General features: G+C 47.4%; 6 protein-coding genes across 6 annotated transcripts; 3 read left to right on the top strand and 3 right to left on the bottom strand.

Annotated features, from left to right (window-relative positions):
• The first annotated feature begins 52 nt into the window (after nucleotides 1-52).
• Nucleotides 53-1498, top strand: F4822DRAFT_29260 (putative methyltransferase-domain-containing protein). The gene is made up of 2 exons (XM_051455056.1): nucleotides 53-981; nucleotides 1146-1498. Exons 1-2 carry the CDS (start codon nucleotides 328-330, stop codon nucleotides 1368-1370), a joined length of 879 nt encoding a protein of 292 aa, XP_051319668.1. The 5' UTR covers nucleotides 53-327; the 3' UTR covers nucleotides 1371-1498.
• A 2064-nt stretch (nucleotides 1499-3562) lies between these two features.
• Nucleotides 3563-5225, bottom strand: F4822DRAFT_29204 (enolase-phosphatase E1). The gene is made up of 3 exons (XM_051455048.1): nucleotides 4788-5225; nucleotides 4626-4666; nucleotides 3563-4320 (listed from the first exon to the last, which is right to left on the bottom strand). The coding sequence occupies exons 1-3, from the start codon at nucleotides 4828-4830 to the stop codon at nucleotides 3676-3678; spliced, it is 729 nt and encodes a 242-aa protein (XP_051319667.1). The 5' UTR covers nucleotides 4831-5225; the 3' UTR covers nucleotides 3563-3675.
• Nucleotides 5226-10386: 5161 nt separating this feature from the next.
• Nucleotides 10387-12694, top strand: F4822DRAFT_29079 (kinase-like protein). Its single transcript, XM_051455018.1, has one exon. It carries the CDS (start codon nucleotides 10668-10670, stop codon nucleotides 12606-12608), a length of 1941 nt encoding a protein of 646 aa, XP_051319666.1. The 5' UTR covers nucleotides 10387-10667; the 3' UTR covers nucleotides 12609-12694.
• Nucleotides 12695-13219: 525 nt separating this feature from the next.
• F4822DRAFT_29151 (uncharacterized protein) lies at nucleotides 13220-15609 on the bottom strand. Its single transcript, XM_051455034.1, has 2 exons — nucleotides 15187-15609; nucleotides 13220-15135 (listed from the first exon to the last, which is right to left on the bottom strand). The coding sequence occupies exon 2, from the start codon at nucleotides 15095-15097 to the stop codon at nucleotides 13895-13897; it is 1203 nt and encodes a 400-aa protein (XP_051319665.1). The 5' UTR covers nucleotides 15098-15135; nucleotides 15187-15609; the 3' UTR covers nucleotides 13220-13894.
• On the top strand, nucleotides 15610-16647 carry F4822DRAFT_29150 (uncharacterized protein). Its single transcript, XM_051455032.1, has one exon. The coding sequence runs from the start codon at nucleotides 16071-16073 to the stop codon at nucleotides 16581-16583; it is 513 nt and encodes a 170-aa protein (XP_051319664.1). The 5' UTR covers nucleotides 15610-16070; the 3' UTR covers nucleotides 16584-16647.
• Nucleotides 16648-17302: 655 nt separating this feature from the next.
• Nucleotides 17303-20178, bottom strand: F4822DRAFT_29130 (transmembrane amino acid transporter protein-domain-containing protein). Its single transcript, XM_051455025.1, has 8 exons — nucleotides 19748-20178; nucleotides 19033-19689; nucleotides 18562-18974; nucleotides 18348-18508; nucleotides 18257-18295; nucleotides 18176-18202; nucleotides 17726-18120; nucleotides 17303-17670 (listed from the first exon to the last, which is right to left on the bottom strand). Exons 1-8 carry the CDS (start codon nucleotides 19921-19923, stop codon nucleotides 17517-17519), a joined length of 2022 nt encoding a protein of 673 aa, XP_051319663.1. The 5' UTR covers nucleotides 19924-20178; the 3' UTR covers nucleotides 17303-17516.
• Between the last annotated feature and the right edge of the window lie 256 nt (nucleotides 20179-20434).

Genomic DNA, 20434 nt, shown 5'->3' with positions numbered 1-20434 from the left:
AGACCCCACCTTATCAACTGTGATTTGAGCGGGTCCATTTAATTGGCTCTCGCATTTTTTAGGCAGGACCAAGCGGCAAGCTGTACCGCTAGATGATCTAAGTGCCACTGTCTGACTAACAGTTAAAGCTCTGGAGCAAGACAAGATCGAGGCAGGCACTAACTAGTTACTTTGAACATTAAGCGGGAACTAAGGCGACATCTAGACTTAGGAAATATTCACTCATCAGAACCTTCCGTCTTACTACTTTAACGAGCTGTGCAAACTTTCACCCTTAACATTATCCATGCTGCCTTTCCATCTGACCAGAACAACTCGACATCTACGATGGGGGTGAAAAAGACAACTCGTATGAAGAGCCTCACTGCAGGCCGACCTCCTACAGCCAGAAAACCGAAGACAATATCAAGGAAAGCTACTAAATCATTAATCAATGCGCATCATCTTCTAGAAAAGAAGAAGGCACAGGCGATTGCTAAAGGAGACCGAGCTGCCGAAGTTGCTATTGATGCTAAGATCACTGCATTAGGCGGCATTGAGAAATATCAACAAGCCAGCCTTCAGGGGCAACGCCTTGATCGTGGTGGGGATAGTTCTCATGTCCTAATGGAATGGCTCAAACCGACAATTTCTAATCATACTTTACCTAAAGGAGCTCGTTTGAGAATGCTTGAAGTTGGAGCATTGAGCACTACAAATGCATGTTCAAGGAGCGAGTACTTTGATATGAAGAGGATAGACTTAAACAGCCAAAGCGAAGGCATTCTTCAGCAAGATTTCATGAAGAGACCTTTACCCAAGGATGACTCGGAACGATTCGACATAATTAGTCTCTCGCTGGTTCTGAATTTTGTTCCCGATGCTGCAGGACGAGGCGCAATGCTTCTGAGAACTTTGGATTTCTTAAAGCAACCTGATATGCAACCCTCCTCTGGACTGCGCGACCTCTTCCCGAGTTTGTTCATGGTCCTCCCTGCACCAGTAAGTCAGATTCCGATATCCAAGTCACATCCCACCTTTTCCGCAGCCCTGCCTACACGGGTTGTTGATGACTTGCTGTCCTCAATGCCAATGTATCATTCATGGTGACGCTTATGTAGTCTACTTCGCTGTCAGTTTTATGTATTAACCAATGGATTCAATAGTGTGTTACCAACTCGAGATACATGGACGAGCCCCATATGGAATCCATCATGAGCACATTAGGATATGTGAAAGTACAAACTAAGGTCACACAAAGACTTGTGTATTACCTATGGGTTAGGAAATCTGGACCTCAGTCTCCCCTGAAGATATTCAAAAAACTAGAACTTCGGACCGGACATTCCAGGAATAATTTTGCAGTCGTAATTCAAGGCCCTTCAAGATGATCGATGATCGTGTTTCCGATTATCTTTATCTTTGCCATTCATGTTGTCAATTACCATCAATGAGGCTTGCAATCAAATCAATTTGACGGGCCTAGGCGTTCGAGCAGATGTTATGAGGGAGGGTATCATCAAGGCCCAGAACCATCGTCGCTCTCGTCGATTATTCTCTCATGAGGGTCACAATATGCATGTGTGTCAGCACTAAAGGTCAGTCCTTTCGTCCTATCCTATTGCCTCCAGTCTTGCAACTTATCTGATGCATATATTGGCAGGCGCACTTCTTGGTGGTCTGAATACTGCGACGCTTCTCTGTCTATCGAGATCGTCAGTGGCTTTGTATAGCCCCGACTCTACCCCGCAACCATCATACACCCATCCGATAGGCTTGAATTCAGCGCTGCTACCAACAAAAGTATCCAGCGTTGCTCAGGTGACATCCGCCCTTGATCGGGGTATTGGTTCAGTGGCTTTTGGGGAATCCCGGAACGTCCAAGATAACCAGTCAAGGTACCCAGCGATCAATTACCCAGTGTGACTAAAGATGGAAGCACATCTCACCACTACAGTCAATCACGGCGCTCCCTCTCATGCAGTAAATCCCTTCGGTTGCAGTTGTTCGGACTAGTGCGACACCTAAAGAAAAGATTGGCGGTCTTAATTGAATGACTACGCGCAATCACTCATTTCCTAATTCCCAGCAATCTGCTCGGCAGATTTATCCGGGGTGGTTCCCCTTGAACTGATCTTTCGCTATTTAGGTTATTGTCGTCGGCGATATGTGCGGGAATAATAAAATATTAATATTATGCTAGACAAGTACGTATTGGTCCTTTGAGCATTGATCGCGTGATATCACCCCTATTCGTCACATTTACGTATTTCAATCAAATACCAACATGAAAACAAATTGGTGACGAGCAATTGCTCATATTGGTTCATAACAAAGAACTCGATATCACTGACAGTCCCTTGCTTTCACGCCAATGCCAGCCGTATCGATATATCCAATCGGCTAGCTAGGGTTATATTTTGTTGAGCTGTTTCTTTGAAATGCGTCCTGAGCAAGCAGATTGGCAGTTATTACTTGGATTTCATGTTGAAATGTTGCCCTTACACCCATCGAGCCAGTGATACTCCAGCGAAGCTCCTAGTCACGATACTACCGTTCGTAATCTGGCGTTGCTAGCGGCGACCTATAGTGCCTATAGGGATGAACTTGGCTTTAGCGATGAGGATTACATAGACCCCGCTTTGGTCAGATGACGGATGGCCGATCAAGCTATCTCCAATATCTTAGCTCATATCATGGAGGAGCGAACCCCTTGGCGGATTGAAACGGACTCTTCTGGCGGGATGACGAGTCATGTAATTGGTGCGTGGATTTAATTCGTTTTACCCCGGATTCCACTCCTTGGAGACAGCGGCGATCCTAGGTCTCGATCGCCGACTTATTTAATTAAACTAGTCAGGACCATCGTGAAGCTATCATGCTGCAGATTATCACGTATGCGTTAAAGATCGCTAGTGGGTGATGGGGGGTTGGGGAGACTAATTACGGCGGGACGGCTCTTCGCCTCAGGAAACCCGTACGAATTTAATTGACATACACTGTAGCCAAGGAGATATCTAGTAGACACTCATGGATATCCGTCGTTATTTGCTCATAAGTCATTACGTGGTGTTGCTTGAGAACGAAGATACTTATCGTGAAATGTCGCTATTGATGCTATTACAGAGGTTTCGGCTTGCAATCCCGAGACACTAACAATGGGTGAGATTACATCGTAGGCAGGTGGAACGTACCTGTCATCCATTGGAGTACAGAGACATGAATAACATGAATCTTCGATGTCTCGGTTCCCATATTAGAAAGGGGCAACTCTATAGGGTGGAGTATTTTGACCTGCGCAAGTCTAGAACCTGGGGAACACCACTACACGTACGCGACTATACGACAGACTACATGGTCCTCCACACGATCAACAGGCTCGGGGGTGGGAAATTTTGGGTATCTCCAACTGAAAATCGGTTCATACTGACTAGTCTACGAGTCGTGTCCTCCTCCCCCACATCAAGTTGAGTGCCGGATGGCCGATTTGCAAATCGTCTCGACACCATCAATTAGAAGGCCGGCGCGGATTGGTTCGCCAGGTTAGTCCTGTTGCACCAAGTCGCTCCCATGTAGTCCTATTTGTTTAGCCTCTTGTTCTCGATTGTTATCGACGCATTCGTGTCAAAGGCGGACCTCGTCACACGCTCAAAAGATAGCTTGAGGCCTCATTCCTCTTATCTACCCTTAGACCAATTAGTTGGCCTGAATGTTGAGATCGCCATCGAAAGCATCGAATGTCTCTATGACTCGTAACCGTCGTGGCACCTCAGGAGGCAGAGGCGCATTCCCAGGCCTTTGAACAACGATACTTTGCATACCAGCCTCAATAGCCGCATCCACTTCCTTGACGTTATCGCTCAAGAATAGCCACTCTCCAGGCGAAAATCCGGGATGTTTACTAGCGATAGTCTTGTAGCTGCTAGCCTCCGTTTTGAGTCCGGCGTTCACAGTATCAAACCAATCCGAGATCAGCGGCGTGAAGTCCGACGGGGATGCATCGGTATGCTTGAAGAGTAGCTTCTGCGCCGCTACGGACCCGGACGAATATATCATGATCTCAAGCCCCTTGCTTTGCCATCCTGATAGCTTCGCGGCTACGTCGGGAAATAGGGGCGCCTTCAAATCACCTGAAGCATATCCCTCTTGCCATAGATAACCCTGGAGACTCTTCAGGTAGGCTATTTTCACATCCTTCGCCACAAGATCCTGGAAATGGGCCTCTAGTGCTTCTTTGGATGACGAGTATTCTGGTGGAAACGCATCCCTATATTTCGCAAACTCTGGATCATCCCACTGGGTTTCCAAAGTCTTCGGGAGGGCCTTCAAGGAATAGGGGAACTGGAGTCACGTGTCAGTTAATGTACCCTTGCTTCAAGGGGCCAATGAAAGGTGGCCGGTAAGCAACTATGCTATTTGAATTGAGGTGCTTAACGATAGTAATTCATAGTAGTTATGATCTCCTAATTGCAACTTTCAAGGTTACATGAAAGTCTAGTAATCCTGGGACGCGACGAACTGGTGGTGCATCACGTTCACTATTTCGCAGTCGATCGTTATACAGTTGTACAGGGCTATGCTACATGGGGGGTGGGTAGGTATGCGAGATACGCAGTTGGAGAAGATTTCCACTGGAAATGTCTTACCAAGACATCCTTCACGAAGGAGATTGGACAGACTGTCCCCTCTAAGGACACATACGTATTAGCTAATATGTCCGGGTGATATTTTCTTCCCAGAGGTGGTCCAAGCTGATACTAGAAAATGATAGAGATACGAAGCAAGGGCAAGCTCAGAGCTGTCCTTACCAATGTCTAATAGCACGACTTTAACAGAAGTAGACGCAGCCATGGCGACAGAGTCGAGAACCCGTGGGTCTTGCCGTCCTTTCTGGATCTTGGGGATATCTGTCTGATCTCTAGGATCTGTGTAAAACCTAGCAGGCTGGGGCGCCGCGGAAACCAATGCAAGTCTTCCCGTCAGTGCAGAGCGGTGAAGGTGAAAGGTCGTATGGATACGATCGTGAAAAATAAAGATAATTTCACGGGCAGAATGAAAATTTTTTTTCTCTTCCTTCCCTTTCTCTCTATGTCTGACCGCTGACCGAGTATAACTCCGAATCAAACAGAGAGTTGGAGAGAAAATAAAAAATTTACACAGCACACCGCGTCTTGATGCGTGTCGTCGAGAAAGCGGTCAAGAAATGCAAGAGAAAATGTCCGTAGATGGCAGGAAATAGAAGCAGAGAACCCCTAAAGACGTCCAAAGGTTGGGACCCAAGGATGCAGCGCGTACCTAGGTTGGCCACTACTGCACCGACAAGGTTTCGGCAGGTTATTAATGCAGCAAGGCTTGAGGTTGTGGATGACTTGCGTTTGATGCTTTCAAGACACGAGGCCAGGTTGGGAAAACAAGCGAAAGCGCTATTCAGAGGAAGGGAATTGGCGGGGCAAGCGATAAACAGGCTGACAGGAACGGGCTGGACGCTGGCGGATAACGATAACAAAATTCAAAAATGGAAATGAAGAGCGGGTCGGCAAAAGACTAGGCCGCCGAAATGGACAAAAAATACTTAGGTACCTGAGCAAACTGGGCAAAACTGGGCAGAAAAGAGGATAGCGGATATCCACCATGATCCACTATGAGAGATCGAAGTATAGAAATTAACCTTGGAACTACTGCGACTTCTCAAAGTTTTGCATATACTTTCCGCATATTTCCCCCAGCGTACTTGCATTCTTGCATCCTCGGCTACGAAGCCGGTCTCTCAACATTACCGCATTACAACATTACAACACATCCGTTATCCACTCTAACCAGACAAGCTAACCAACCTCCCAAAGTAAATAAACCATTTTTATTGGTATCGTGGGAAAATGGGATCCAATGCGCTACGACGTGTGCCCATACAACTGGACAGGAAAATAGGTTCGGTTCCACGGGCGACGTTGTGGTCGTCATAGTAATAATCTTAATAAGGCCGGATACTTATTCCTTCTATTGTGTTCGTCAATGGGATAGTTATAGGAATTGCCTGTTTACAGAGTTACTGCCGACTTACTAGTACTGATACCTTATCCTGCTTATTATTTGCTGTATCAAGAAACTCGTGCACGAAGGGCACCCCCCGACTAGCCCGACACGCATCTCACGGGGCTAGGTACGATGCAATCTCAGCCATCATCAGCCACCACCTCTTCGGACGACCCACCTCACGATAAGCGTACCTACTGTACTTGGGCCAGGCTCCTAGGTTAGGTACTTACAGTACCTAATCTAGGTACCTAGTTTGCGATAGTCTATCGAGGCATTCGACGCCAAGTGTCTTTTTCGATTCAACAGCAGGTGTACGCGTCGAAGGAACAGGAACGATAAAACTACAGCCTAACCTATACAGTCTCAAGCCTCTACTATAGTCCATTCTATACTATACTATTGTTATAGTATAGGAAGCCTTTTAGCCGGTTTCCACTTTATGGTGTTATGCGATTCTATCGTCGTCTTCACCGCTATACTACGTCTATATCTGCTCACTTATCATCTATAGCTCTGTAACAAAACAAGATGTTTCAAGCAGCGTATCTGTCAAAGTTAACCCGGTCTGGAACAGCGTATTTAAAGCGTTCGATTTAAGCGGATTTGTAACCCATCACCGTTGGGATTGATGGATTGATAACAGCCGTTTGCGGGAGAAACTGACTCGTTCACGTTGTTCTGGGTTGCTCCGGGACAAGACCCAAATATTTGGGGTTGAAACCGTTGAACGCGTATTTGCATTATTCTCAGTCATGCATGACGATGGCATACATGTGTCGGCCACATCGGAAAGAACTGAGACGCTACTGTTTCCATCCACTTTGTATAGGCCATTTAATTGGAATGCTGCTGGACGATACCCGGACCACTGCCGTTTTAAGGTCACACGACAGAGAAATCGGTTCTTCACTTTAGCACACAACACTTATCACTTAGTACACCACAAGTGTCAGACACGCAGACACGCCACCATGGAATGTCGTCTTCCTGGGCTGCCGAAAGGGGCGAGACGATCAGTCATCTACCCATCTACCCCCAAAATATTGCATCATCCTCAATCGGCGTCTCCCTACCATCGTGAGATCTACTCGCCTAGGATTCGTACATGCACTGTATCGTCCTCTGTAAGGGGAGATGATGCCAACCTGCATTAAACCGTATCAAATTTCAATCAAAACCCCAACTCAGAGTTACCCCGGATTAATCCGGCACATATGGTACCCAGAAAGGGCCCCAACAATTCCCGAGTCGGGCGCAAAATGGTGGCCGCAAGACCGTAGGATGTCATCCAATGTCCGGTTCTTAGAAGTCATAATCCTTCAATTGTTTACAGCTTTAATGGCCTCTGTGGACCTCCTTGTAATCACGGAAGTTTCTCGAGGCGCTCACATTTGCGTACCGGTAATACCATATGCAAAAACACGATCCCTTCACTGCCTCCTATTGTAAGAGCATGAACGTACATGTGCGACGCGACGAGCGTCCTGGGATCGATATGGCTTTCTAGTTGGCTGATGATCCCTTGAATACTGCCGACCCGGCTGGCCACGAAAATGGTATCCTGCATCGATTGGAAATTACACAAAGGCGGTCAACGTCGACCAAATACATAACTTCCAGGCTAGGCATAGCTGATATTTTATGTACCTACAAAGCCTGGGGGAAGACGACAAGCTTAAGATGCAGGCAGAAAGGAGTGCATATCGATGAACCAATAAGGCGCCTGTTTTAAAATCAAGTGAAACTGAAGATGCTAGAAGAGTCGAGACGCGAACCATTGGCCGCCATCAGAAATGATCGTGGGGTCCATAGCAACGTGTCCAAGTCTCTACTCTCTCTCTCTCCAAATCTCTCTCCCTGTCTTGACTTATTTCTGCTTTGTGCCTGGAATAACGCCAGCAGGGCTAATTCAATGCAGTACCTTGTCGAGGATAAAGTATACTTGTCGATCTCTCCAACGAAGATGGAGGGTTACCTAAGTCATTGTTCCTTTGCCCCCGGCTCCCTGCCTTGTTTGCACCGGAAATTGTTATCAGGTACAGTCCTTTTAAGTAGATGGCGGTGTGGCGATCCCAGACTAGTTCGCCTAATTGGAGCAAGAGCAGTAGACTATTGTACACGGTGCAGCCGCTAGCGGCATTCCTACTGGAGTCCGTGCCAAACCGCGTGGTTCATGATTCGACAAGCTTCCATCTGTACGTATCTGTACGTACCCATGGTACTTATCGTTTTTGCCGTTGCAAAGCTTAAGGTTATGTAGATACCTAGGTACCTGATGGAGGTCTCGAGCCCATTGTCCCCAGTATCTTTTTTAAGAAGCTTATACTGTGGCAAGTGTACAGTTGACCCAAATTTCAGCATCGTATTTGGCCAGGCCGCTACGAAGATACATTCTGGTTCCTTCGATTATATAGTCTTATGGCAGGAGTCAAGAGACCCAAGTAAGGTAGACAACTATCTGATTGCGTAATCCATTGTTGAAATTATCTAGCCCTTCTATCGTCATTTTCACCCACTGCTTACTCTATCTACAGTGTTGATACTGTCTGTTTTATTAGATGCTAAATAGCTTACACAAAGGCCCCCTTTAGCTTTGATTTGATGACGGTGATGGGATCTGGTGCATGTTGTTATTGTTTCTATTCCCTTCTTGTCCTTATGTTCCCATTTAGTCCCCTTGTGTACAAGGCTACGTACCTCATATGTACTTGTAGAATGTATATACGCTAATGTATAATGCAACTATGTATATCTGTATATCCCTTGTCACTTCCGTCCCCCAGTCACGAACTACGTACGAGCTCCACTCCCTGGCGCAGCGAAGGGTGATCCACTAATTTCCTCATTCATGGCCATCCCATTCGACTGCCCAGGTGCCTGCATCGCTCGATGCTCATCCCACCCCTACCCAGCAAGCAAGTCTGAAGCCAATCCACCTCCACACACTCTTCCTTCTTGCACTCACATTTGCATTTTCTCCCACACTTCTCACATATACACCATCCATACAAGTCCGTTCATTCATCTTCCCCTTCGGGTCTTACTAGCCATATTATCACATCTCCTTCGTCTATTCTCTCTCTCCATCCATCTATCCATTCCCTACCGCTTCTTCCCTTATCCAACGTCTATCCTCAAACTCTTCACCTACTTACTCATCTTAATCTTCGTCCTCTCGCTCTCAGTTCCTTTCTCTCTGCCCACTAAGACTAAGCTATTGATTCCTCGTGCTTCCATTATTACAATTGCCAATTACAAAGAGAGAGAAAGAGAAGGAGACCGGAATTGTCGCTTCTTATCCCATTCAACTTGATTAATAGGAAGCCCCTCTCCTTCCTCTTGAGTGATCTGTGGACTCATTCTTCGATCCCGTGTTCTTTCCCATTCGATCGACCCAATCGATCACGGCATCTCCGCATACCTAATCCACTCAACTAAGCCAAACCGCCTTTAATCTGTCGAGCCAGTTCACAAAACCACCAACGACAAATAACCCAAACGACGACTCGCAGCACCGCCGCCGCAATCAACAAAGAACTACCTAATAAGTCCTGATACTAGACTTATAGCGCGTTTACCACGTCACACTTTGTTTCGACTCGTACTTGATAGTCTGGATCCGCTCTCGAGCCAGGACCACCTTGCAGCGACCCCAATTACCAATCCACTTCCCCGTTGTTGATCCAGGCCACGAGGACTCATAGCCTCTGCCTAAATAGTCGAGCCAGGTTGCGGGAATCGACTGCTGTGAAACTCCCATTTGGTACATCCTAAATAAACCGCCAACATCCCGTCTGCTAGCTACAAACCCGTGGCCGACCAGTCATCAAACGACTTGGTCATAAGGCGCCACACCCGCAACGACTTCAACAATAATAATACTCGTACTTTGTCTATCACGAACATCTCGACTTCACAGTCGTCTCGTTCGCATGCTACCCGGAGCTAGGGAGTAGTTTACGTACGTGCTGGTTATAGTAGAGGACGAGGCCCGCCATCGGACAGTATCCGCATCCACCGATTTGTTGACTCACCGCTCCACTACTACAAATAACGAGAAGGCCGGCAACGCAATCGACAAAACCTGTCATCGAGCTCCACTGCAACCTAAGAGCTTCTGACAACAAAACCCAAATCAAACGGACACTCTTTCAGATTTGACACTATCGTATCCATGTCCTTATAACGACCTTTTCCTTTCACTCTTTCAGGACCGCCGGTCCAGCAACTATTCACGATTATTCGCCGCTTTCATTTGTTCAAAACAACTTTTAACATACCCTAGATGAGCCTCTGACCTGTGAACGACCTGGAGTTTTTTGTTTTTCTTTTCTCACATTATCAGCATCTTGTATATCGCTTCTCTATCCCACCATCGACTCTCACTCCTCTTATTTGGGTTGGCACCTTCGTCATTTATCAACTGTTACCTCCCACCTCAACCGGGATCTCTAGCTTCTATCTGTACAAGAACTCGTCCAAAAAAAGTCTCTTACATTTCAAGATACATTCAGATACCCCTTTACTCCCTTTCCAAATAGACCTCGGCCAAGGGGGGAAAAGCATTTTACACTTGTACGATCATCCGTGGTTGCACCCGGGTTACCCTTCTTTTACCTCTTCAATTGTTTGTCTCACGTTGAGACAACGTCATGGAATGCTTGAGAAACAAGTTTCAAAATGGCGTTGTGCTCGATGGGAGATTTCAAACTATCTCTCCTCTTAATCATGGATCCTTTGGAATGGTCTTCATGGCAAGGGACTTGAAAACCAACGAGCTTGTTGCTATCAAGTGCTTGACCAAAAAGGCAGCTGCCAACGAAACCGGTATCGAATTCGCTATAGACGAGAGGTCCGAGGAGCTCCTCTGCCACCGTCGTCTGGGCCGGCATCCGAACATTGTCAACTTGGTTCACTCCTTCGAAACCGATGCTCACGTGTACCTGGTCCTCGAATACTGCTCACAGGGAGATCTCTACGAAGCTATTCGTACCGGATACGGCCCCTTGGAAACCGAACATGTTCGCCGCTTTATGCTTCAGTTGGTCGATGCCGTTTCTTACATGCATTCGAAGGGCATCTACCACCGAGACATCAAACCTGAGAACATTTTCCTCAACGAATCTGGTTCCATGAAGCTTGGTGACTTTGGCTTGGCCACTACGGATAGATGGAGCTTTGAGACAACTGTTGGTAGCGACAGGTATATGTCACCTGAGCAGTATGATTCAGCAGGAGCTGGATACTCGCCTGCTCAGGCCGATATCTGGGCAATTGGTATCTGTCTTCTTAACATTCTCTTCTCTCGAAACCCATTTACCACGCCGACCGAGGCCGATCCCTTATTCCTGGACTTTTCACGTGACAAGCAATCACTTTTCGATGTCTTCCCTACCATGTCTCAAGATACCTACGAGGTGATTGTTCAGTGCATGAACTTGGACCCGAAGAAGCGATCTCTGGTTGGTGCTAGGAACGCCCTCCGTCGCGTCGTTAGCTTCACCACTCTCGAAGAGGCACTTGACGATTTCTGCACAGCCGAGCGTGCGTCCGTGGCCACTGCTAACCGCGAGCCATTGCGTACTCCCTCGCTCCAGAGTCCCCAGATCGATCAGGGCACCTTCCCGTGGGCCAAGGCTTTGCACGCGACCCCGCCACAGGCCATTCGCCAGCTCAGTGCTATTCCCGACAACGAGAGCTACACTGAGGATCTGTTCTCCAAGTCGGAGGGCACCGATTGGCTGTCGGGTTCTGTTCAGACGCCTTCAATTTCTTCTGTCCTGACCTCCAACCTCGCAACTTCTATGAATTCCCTTGGCATTTCGAAGCCTATGGATATGCCTACGCGCACTACTAAGGTCTCCCCAATGGCTGGGTCTCTACCCATCACCATGTCTAAACCAAGACCCACTCTGAGCGCTATGTCCATGGTGTTCGGTCGCCAGAAGGATGCTGTGTCTAAGAGCTGGAGTGACATGTGGGATGAGGACGTTGAGGAAGACGAAGAGGAGCGTACTCGTCAATTGCAGGCATTTAAGGAGCTGAACTCGAGGACCTGGAGTCAGGAGAGCAAGGAGGCTACCCGAACCCCACAGCAGGATCAGGCATCCCTGCACCAGGCGCCAGCGTCTGATAATGAGAAGCCAGAGGCTTCGCCTGTTAACGACACCATTTCAAACGATATTGATGGAGACCTGGTTGCGGATGGATTTTTCTTTCACGAGCCCGTCGCTGTTGAACAGCCTGAGCAATTCCCTGTTCGCTATTCGCCGCCGAAGCCTAACAACCTTGACAAATGGGCGGCGTTAGGGGAACGTCGCCGGGCCTATACCGGAGCGTCGGAGCCAAAGTCACCGGATTTCTCAACGAAGTCTCGACGACAGTTCGGAATCGGATTTAATAATTTACAAGGAGTAGGGATGGGATTTTGGGACCACGCCAATCAGTATAACCATAAGTGGAATCGGGATCGGGATCGCACCACATCACGCGAATGCCCATGGAATAAGGGCCGAGACTGGAACTGGCGTAAGGAGAGACGCCACGAGTTCAGTGACGTCGAGTGGGTTGGCCATTGGCAGGAGGCTCATTGAGCTTTTTTCTTCTTTTTAACTCCTTGCCGGTGTTGCCACTTGTAGTTGTGCTCATCTTTCCACAACCGCACGGGATTTTGCACTCAGTATCTTTTCGGGGGGTAGTTGCTGCTTTCTTTCGTTGTATTCTGCCCATGTCTTGTTAATAATATGGCTGTTCGGAGCAAGCGAAGATGATAAACAAGAGATGGGATTTGAAGACTTCATACGTTGATATATTGACGCATGGACTAACAAAATTGGCTTTTATTTCTTTTGGCTTCTGTTGGATCGTTAAAACAGTTTGGCAAACTTTGGCAGCAGCAACACCCCTTTCTTCATACAAAGCATTATCCTGGTGGATTGATCTAGCTTCAACTCGCTCTTTAGGTATTAGATATCTCCAGATTATTCAAACAATACCAGAAGTTACCCACTTAAATCACCGTTCTTATATTTGCTATGTATGATTCAAACGTCCCAAATTGTGAAATATAATCCCCACGCTGTCGGTAAAGCGCCATGCTTCAGGTAGCTTAGGTAAGTGAACACGTTAACAAAATCGTGAGTAATTCTAGTTCAAGGTGAGATGACGAGCTCCAGATTGGGTGAATCATCGTGGCCGCCGTTCCTCAATAATGAATCAGGCTTAAATCTTGAAGCACACGACGATCTGAAGCGGCGACCTTCTCAAAAGCGTCAAGCCAACCAAGCATTTTAATTCTAACTATAGTATTAACCCCTTTTCAAAGACTTAGGTACCTAGGTAGTCAAAGCCATCCGTTTAGGAGAAAGAACTTCACGGTATCCGATACACTTATCATTATAAAATTGAGGAATTGCTGAAATGATATAGCAAGTGTTCCAGCCTTCAAATTCACTATGATAGAGTTCCTATGTGACATACCGACCACCAAGATCGTTATAATTCACAATCCAGGTCGTGCTCAAGATTCAAGTCGCCGAAAAAAAACCCAACTCGGCGATCAAGGTCACCAAATCGTCTCCCCACCATATCCCTAATCCTCCTCCTCGTCAGATTCCTCGTCAGTTCCCTCGATCAACTCTTTACGAGACTCCTTGCCCGACTCTTCATCGGATTCATCGGGTTCATCGTTCATCTCTTCATCAGAGTCCTTATCGGTCTCGTCATCAGATTCCTCATCTTCATCGGGTCCATAACGATATTGATAATCCGCGTTCCAATCCAAATCATCCCAATACCATTCCTGCTCGATGGTTTCTAGTCCTGGATTGTTCTTCTTCCCCAAAGCATGTAGCTTTGCCATCGTCGTAGCCCAGGGTCGCTAGCCCCTGACATACTGAAAGAAAAGGCGAGGGTTAGGGGACTCGTTGTTGGGAGCCTGGTACTCTACCATCCAATCCATAGGGCACCAAGCATTGCGTTCGGAAATCACTTCGAACTTCATGGTGAATGCGACCGATGCCTTTTCGAGAACAGGCATGTGACCAAGTGCGTCGGCCCAGTACGAGAACAAAGGCTGCAGTGTTTCTTGATGCGGCTTGTTCTCAAAGTTGCTTCCAGTTCGAGCGACAAAGTATCGGTTGCCGGTAGGTGTCTCGAGTCGAAGCCTAGCGTGGAAATTCTTCAGGCGATTCCATACGCTGCCCCCTATAATGAGCTTCTCAGCTGGGTCTGGCCAGAAAAGCGAAGAGTCGAAGAGGCCCTGGACGTCAAGCGACACGAGAGTATAGGACCACATTCGCACAGCCGAGCTCAGCAGGTCGAACTGTCGGGGTACAAGGGAGGTGTAGCTATCGATCCACATGTGAGAGACGCCATCGGTCGGCTCTAGCATCAGGCACACCTCTTGAAGATTCGTGTGAGAGAGGAATTTTCTCGCAAGTAGAGCTGCTCTTAGGCTAATTCGGTTCCTCACATGGTCCGCGCAGCGAAGTGTGAGGATTGGCCTGGTTGTGTTGGCTAGAATCTCAAGACGCTTTATGTCTGGGGTTGCCATTGCTAACTCGACTGCGGTGTACAATCGCACGCGAACATCCGCGCAGCACATAATCATTCGCAGTGTCGATATTCCCCTCATGACTGGGGTTACCGGCGGTAGCGTAAAGGTGCAGCTGTCAATTGCAAAGCCAAAGTCTTCTGCGTCGGCCTGGTAGTGCCAGGATAACTCGAGCGTGGTTCCGCGATTGCGACTCTCCAGTGCCTCCTGGACGGTGGTGACACTGCCAGCTACAAGCTGGAAAAATCGTAGAAGAGTTTTGTTGAATGCCTCGGGGATTCTGTATCCAAGCTGGAGTGGTGAGCGTAGGCGGAGAATGCGCAATTGGTGGCGGTGCTTAGGGAAAACGATGGTGGCGAGGCCTTCCATGTCTTCTTCCTTGGTGTGATCAATAGTAAAATAGCGGAAGTTGTAGTTCTCAACTGCCTTCTGCCATTTCCTCGAGACTGTAGCAAATTTAGAGAGTTCGTCCTCGGGGAGGAACTCTACGATGTTGTCGACGACTTCCTGCGGGAAATGGGTATCCATGATGAATGGTGGGAGGGAGTACTAGACTCGCAGTATCCCTAATAATAATGAGAACAGGGAAGTAAACAGTAGGATAAATTGGTGCTTACCTTGTGAGTATGCGAGTATTACAAGAATCGACAATCGCCTGTAGAGAAGGCGAGGGTTTGAATATGAATGCCAATATTAGTATGGAGGTGAAGGTGAAGGTAGGGGTGGAGGTAAATTGGTAGGTGTAAAGGAAAGAGAGAGGAAAACAAGTAGGAAGCCAGGTAATTTGGACCTAACAGGTTTGTTTTGTATTGCTCTCCGCTTTATCTCGTCTCAGGGAAGGAACTCGACGTGGTGGGGGTTTGTTTAGACCACTTGCTGCGGTTGTGCTAGTTCATAACACCCGGAAAGCAATAGAAACAAGCGGGGGGCAGCCGACCAATTTTCCTGCGGTACTATTAGTACCGGGAAAATAGGCACTGTTGTCTCGACGATGCAAGACGCGCCGTACGAGTAAAACCGTATTATATAACCTACATATATGTACCAAGAATATGTGTGTTGCGTAGAGGGGAGTAGTGATATTGGCTGGAATAGGGGCTACCTATTGTACCCGCGCCTTGGTATCTTAGGTAGGTAAGAAGGTACTATGAGAATAGGATGGTGGACCACTAGGAGAAAGCGCAAGCCTATATGTCAACTAATTAGCACCCCCCCTTCCACGATGCTTGCCTAGAATAGACTTCACTCGTACGCGTAGCTCAACCCTACCGGGATATATGTACGCTTTCTATTGACCCCACGTCTTCACCTCTCGAGTTACCTTAAACTACCTCGTTTCATACGAGTTCATCAACTATCTACACTCTCGTTAGCTAGGATAGAAATAAAACAGCAAAACAAATAGAGCCTTGTGCATATCCATTCCATCGTTAGATACTTCGCCGACTAGGCAAACAATACACATACCTCAATAGAATCATTCAGCCACCTCCGTATCACCATGGATCATGACCACGTAGTCAACATCGACCTTGAAAAACAAGATCCCGACAGAAACTCGCAGGGATCCTCGCCGAGTACGACACCATCCCACACATTCGGCATTCAGAGGACCCACGAACCGGTATACACAGCTTATACCAAATCCTGCATCGTCTGCCGCAAGACCCTCTTGCTAAGCTACTTCAACTGCTGCGCCGTGTGTCTTGGCGTCGAAGAGTGCGGCCAGGGTAAAAAACGACGAGCAGATCCGCCCCCAGAATCCCTTCCTATTACTGAGACTCCGCCATCCACTCCTTCTACATCAACACCCACATCTCCCTCGTCATCAATAACAGACCCTGAAAACAATCTCTTAAATACGAACACTCCCACAATAACACTCCACTGCGACAGCACCTACTGCCGCTACACCCATCTCCGCCCCCTAATGCTCCTCTTCGCCCTCAGCGAACTCGTCCCCCTCCTCGGGGGTCTATTCCTCCTCAACACCGCCATATACCGCCACGACTAGGACGCATTGCGGTTCGCCGGCGTGCTCATGCTACAATGGTGGCAGATCTTTGTGTTACCTCGACAGTGGCGCTACGGACGCTCGATTCTGGCCGGTCAGCTCGCTGCTTGTCTGTTTATGGTCTGGTTTTACGTTGATGGGAGCCGGACTTGGAGATGGTGGGAACCACTTGCTGTCAGTAGTGTATTGTTGAAGATCGTGTTCCCTTGGTGAGTGAAGGGGGGGTGTTGAGGAAATAATGAGTGGATTGGTACAATATGTGAAGGGTGAGGCCAAGTATTTGGATCAGGATGGGCGCCCTTGAGACTTGCATCAGGGCGAAAGGTAGAAAGCCCGTTGGTATTCTGTTCTGTCCTGTCCCTGAGATGGTGTCTAGTAGACAGAACAGGCTCATAGATAGGTGCATAGGGGGCGGGGGCGTTGTTAGAAGGACTGGGCATTAGTATTGTATTTTTTGAGCAAAAGGCATGGGTTATAGAATCATGATTCTACCTTTAGTACACAAACTGCGGCGCAGACCTTGGCTGTAGACCGGATATTGAGGTACCACAAGGCACATATGACTAGTCAAACCAGAAATCCTAGAAGGCTTCAATAGAGTAATTAGTGTATGCCGATTGGTAATATAGTTTTAGAGAGGTAGAGATTTTATACTTGTAAAGTTGGTTTGCTTTGTGAGTCTCCCAAAAATCTGTGCATAAGCTTGTGCTGTATCGCCTCTATCCTATACGTAAAACTAAACCAATATTATCTGATGTGCAAATATCCACCAAGGTATAAAGTATGATGCTACGATATTATTCTAACGTCTGTGCCACGCTTGTTGATTATGCTGATGCATATGAATCCTACTATGCCGGGAAGTTCAAAATAGCCCCAACGCCCCTTGAAAGCCCACCCATATGAAATTCGATCTAACACGCTTTTTCTCTATCAGTTTGCCCCAATGAGATCCTTAGGTAAGAAAGCCCAAACGGTTCCAACAAGAGATATAGCACAAGATATGATCATAATAGTCCAAGTGACCATGCGCTCTCGCACATTGATTTCATGGCCGAATAGCTTTAGGTAGAAGGCTAGAGGAAGTCTAGTGGATTGTTAGCCGTTGTTCTTTTTGGGATATAAGGAAACCAAGCACTTACGTAACACAAATGGTGAAGCATAGGGCGCTACCCATGAATGCCATGATTGTGTCAAAGGCTGGAAAGAGAATAGCAATCGCCAAAAATACTAGTAACGTTAGGATCCGGACGAGGGCCTTCAGGACTCCTCTCGAGCTACTAGAGAGACCGACGAGAGGGGTCTCTTCGGACACAACTTGCTGACGAAGCCCGAATACAACTTCCAATGTTGTGACGATTGGTTGTGAGTTTAGAGGTATTTTCGTCAAGGGGATGATAGCAATGAAAATCACAAGAAGAATCCTCGTAACTTCAGGATATCCTGTGTTCTCAAGAATGTTGCTTGTGATCTCGTCGCGAACACCATCACCGAACATTAGTAATCCCACGATGGCAACAGCGGCATCTACGATTAACTATAATGTATTAGTCATGTCTCGAGGTAATGAATAGGTGTTACTTAGAACTTACAGTAAAGCTAAATGTATAACTAACGGCCTATCACATGTTAGCCCAAGTGATAGCCAAGAAGGCTATTGATAATTATCTTACCTCTTTGTAACGGTATGGATGTCGCATATCACGGTAGATCTGGGGTTCGTTAGCTGAATTACCCTGCCTCATTTGATCGATAAAGACCTACGTTCGGGAAAACACTATGTCCGCCCCAAGGAGACATGAGTAGTCCAAAGGATAGGGGTAGTGTCAACCAGTTGGCTGGGAACAAGTACGTCGCAGCGGGATCTATGAGGGAGCCGGGTGCATGCGGTTTTAATAAGCCATCAATAATAACAATGATGGCAACTATATCATGTCAGTATTCTTAAGCCAACAAGGTGGTTGCAGGATCAACTTACTACTTAAACATGAGAGTACGCCGACAAAGCTGGTAACAGATAGGAGAGACAGTGGAGCGAATTGCAAAGGTATGAGGACTAGGGTACAAACAACTTTCCACTCGGTGATGCTTAGTGTACCGGGAAACAGGAGCGCTAAAGAGTCGGCGAAAAGCACGATGAGAGCCACACAAGCCGCAAGCAATTCAAGGGTAAATAGTACTGCTGTCACGATGCGGGCTTTGCGACCGAAGGAAATGTACGCTATGTCAGAAAATGTGATGATGGTTGGGTCGAGGTTCATGCATTTTGCTAATAGCCTGGCTGTCCAGCTGGTAATTCCGGCGCATAACAGGAGAGCAACTAGTCCACAGAGCCAGCCGGAATATTTGAGGCCCATGGGCAGACTCAATATGCCAACGCCGATTAAGACACTGGATGGTAAGTTAGTAATGGACTCTTGAAAATAAATAATCCAAACGAACTACTCACTTGGTAGAGTTTACAACTGTTTGAGGCAGCGTCGATTGACCCGACACGGCTAGCACAATTCTCCCTTCTTGTTCGACCTCCTTCACTAGAATGTGCGGTCGTTCTCCATCGGGGACATTAGCTCCCGACTCTCGCTGTCGGCGCCACAAGTCTGCGGCGTGGATCATGGAAGAATAAGAAGCTGCCGTCTCAACAGTACCGTAACTACGAACAGATCCATAGCTGCCAACTAAAGGAGAAACAGATAGATGTGGCGGTACTGCGAATATTGAATTGCTGCGGACGGAGCCAGATGGTGATGCTGTTCTGAAGAGGTCATCGCCTAAGCGTTTACGTTCACCCTCCGGCCCATCTGTTTGCGACGAAGGCGTTTCGGCGAGCCCTGATCCCCTATTGTCGACATTATCGGACGGCGATGCCTCCTCAAGGCCACTCCTTAAAAGAGACGTCCTAGGACCCGCTTCGATGTCGCGCCTAGCATATGGGCTAGGATCCACTTCCTGGACTGGTTGTTGATCGGGAGCAAATGTGAATGATGGCTGTTGTGGTATGATTTCAGGGAAAACAGCAGCGCGCTGCCAACTTCTACTAAAAGACCTGATACTGTTAACGCCTCCAATATCGGTCAACGCAGCAAGGCGGTTTGTCATAGACGATCTGTGAGATTTGATAAGATTAGTCTATGTGGAGACGAGCTGGTGGCGAACCTGCGAACCTTCGTCCTGTTCGATGTGGCCGGTCTTCATCGTATTCATTGCCACTCTGTTCACTCAACAAGGCTTGATCCTCAGAGCGAACACTTTGGTTAGCAAAGGAAGATAGACTGTCGCTTCGGCCTGGAGAGGCCCCGCGTTCATATTCATCCCACGTTGTCGGCTGTCTCGCAGGCATAGCTGAATGCCTAGTCGCCGGAACTTTGAAAGTTCCTATATATAAGAAAGATCCCTTAAATTGTTCTAAACAATCTCGTGGATACAGATTTGAACGCTGAGGATAACAACGAGGACTTGACAATGTGGGTACGGGCAGAACCCTTGCAAAATAGGGATATAGGTATATAATTGAGTCGACCACCACAGGATCGAAGGGATCGAGCAAAAGGAATGACGAATGTGAGCTCGAAGTGTAAGATTGGTTGAGATATACTCGACTTGAGCAAAGTTTGACAAGTGATATTTAGTGATACTTAGAAAGAGATGGACGCAATCATACGTATATATGCAACCCTGGTCATGCAGCTATCTCACCTTGCTTTGATAATGGTGGAGAAAAGGATGCAGAGAGATGTTTGGCATGGTGCTGAAGCAAGTCCCAATAGATTGCACTAATAACTTAGTACATACACTTTCTTGGCTTGCTAAGGGGTACTTCCTGCCGTGGAGAATCACCTTACGATTTGCTT

Source organism: Hypoxylon trugodes (genome assembly GCF_022578975.1).
Source record: "Hypoxylon trugodes strain CBS 135444 unplaced genomic scaffold F4822scaffold_1, whole genome shotgun sequence".
Classification (NCBI taxonomy): Eukaryota; Fungi; Ascomycota; class Sordariomycetes; order Xylariales; family Hypoxylaceae; genus Hypoxylon; species Hypoxylon trugodes.
This window is presented reverse-complemented; position numbering and strand designations above follow the sequence as displayed.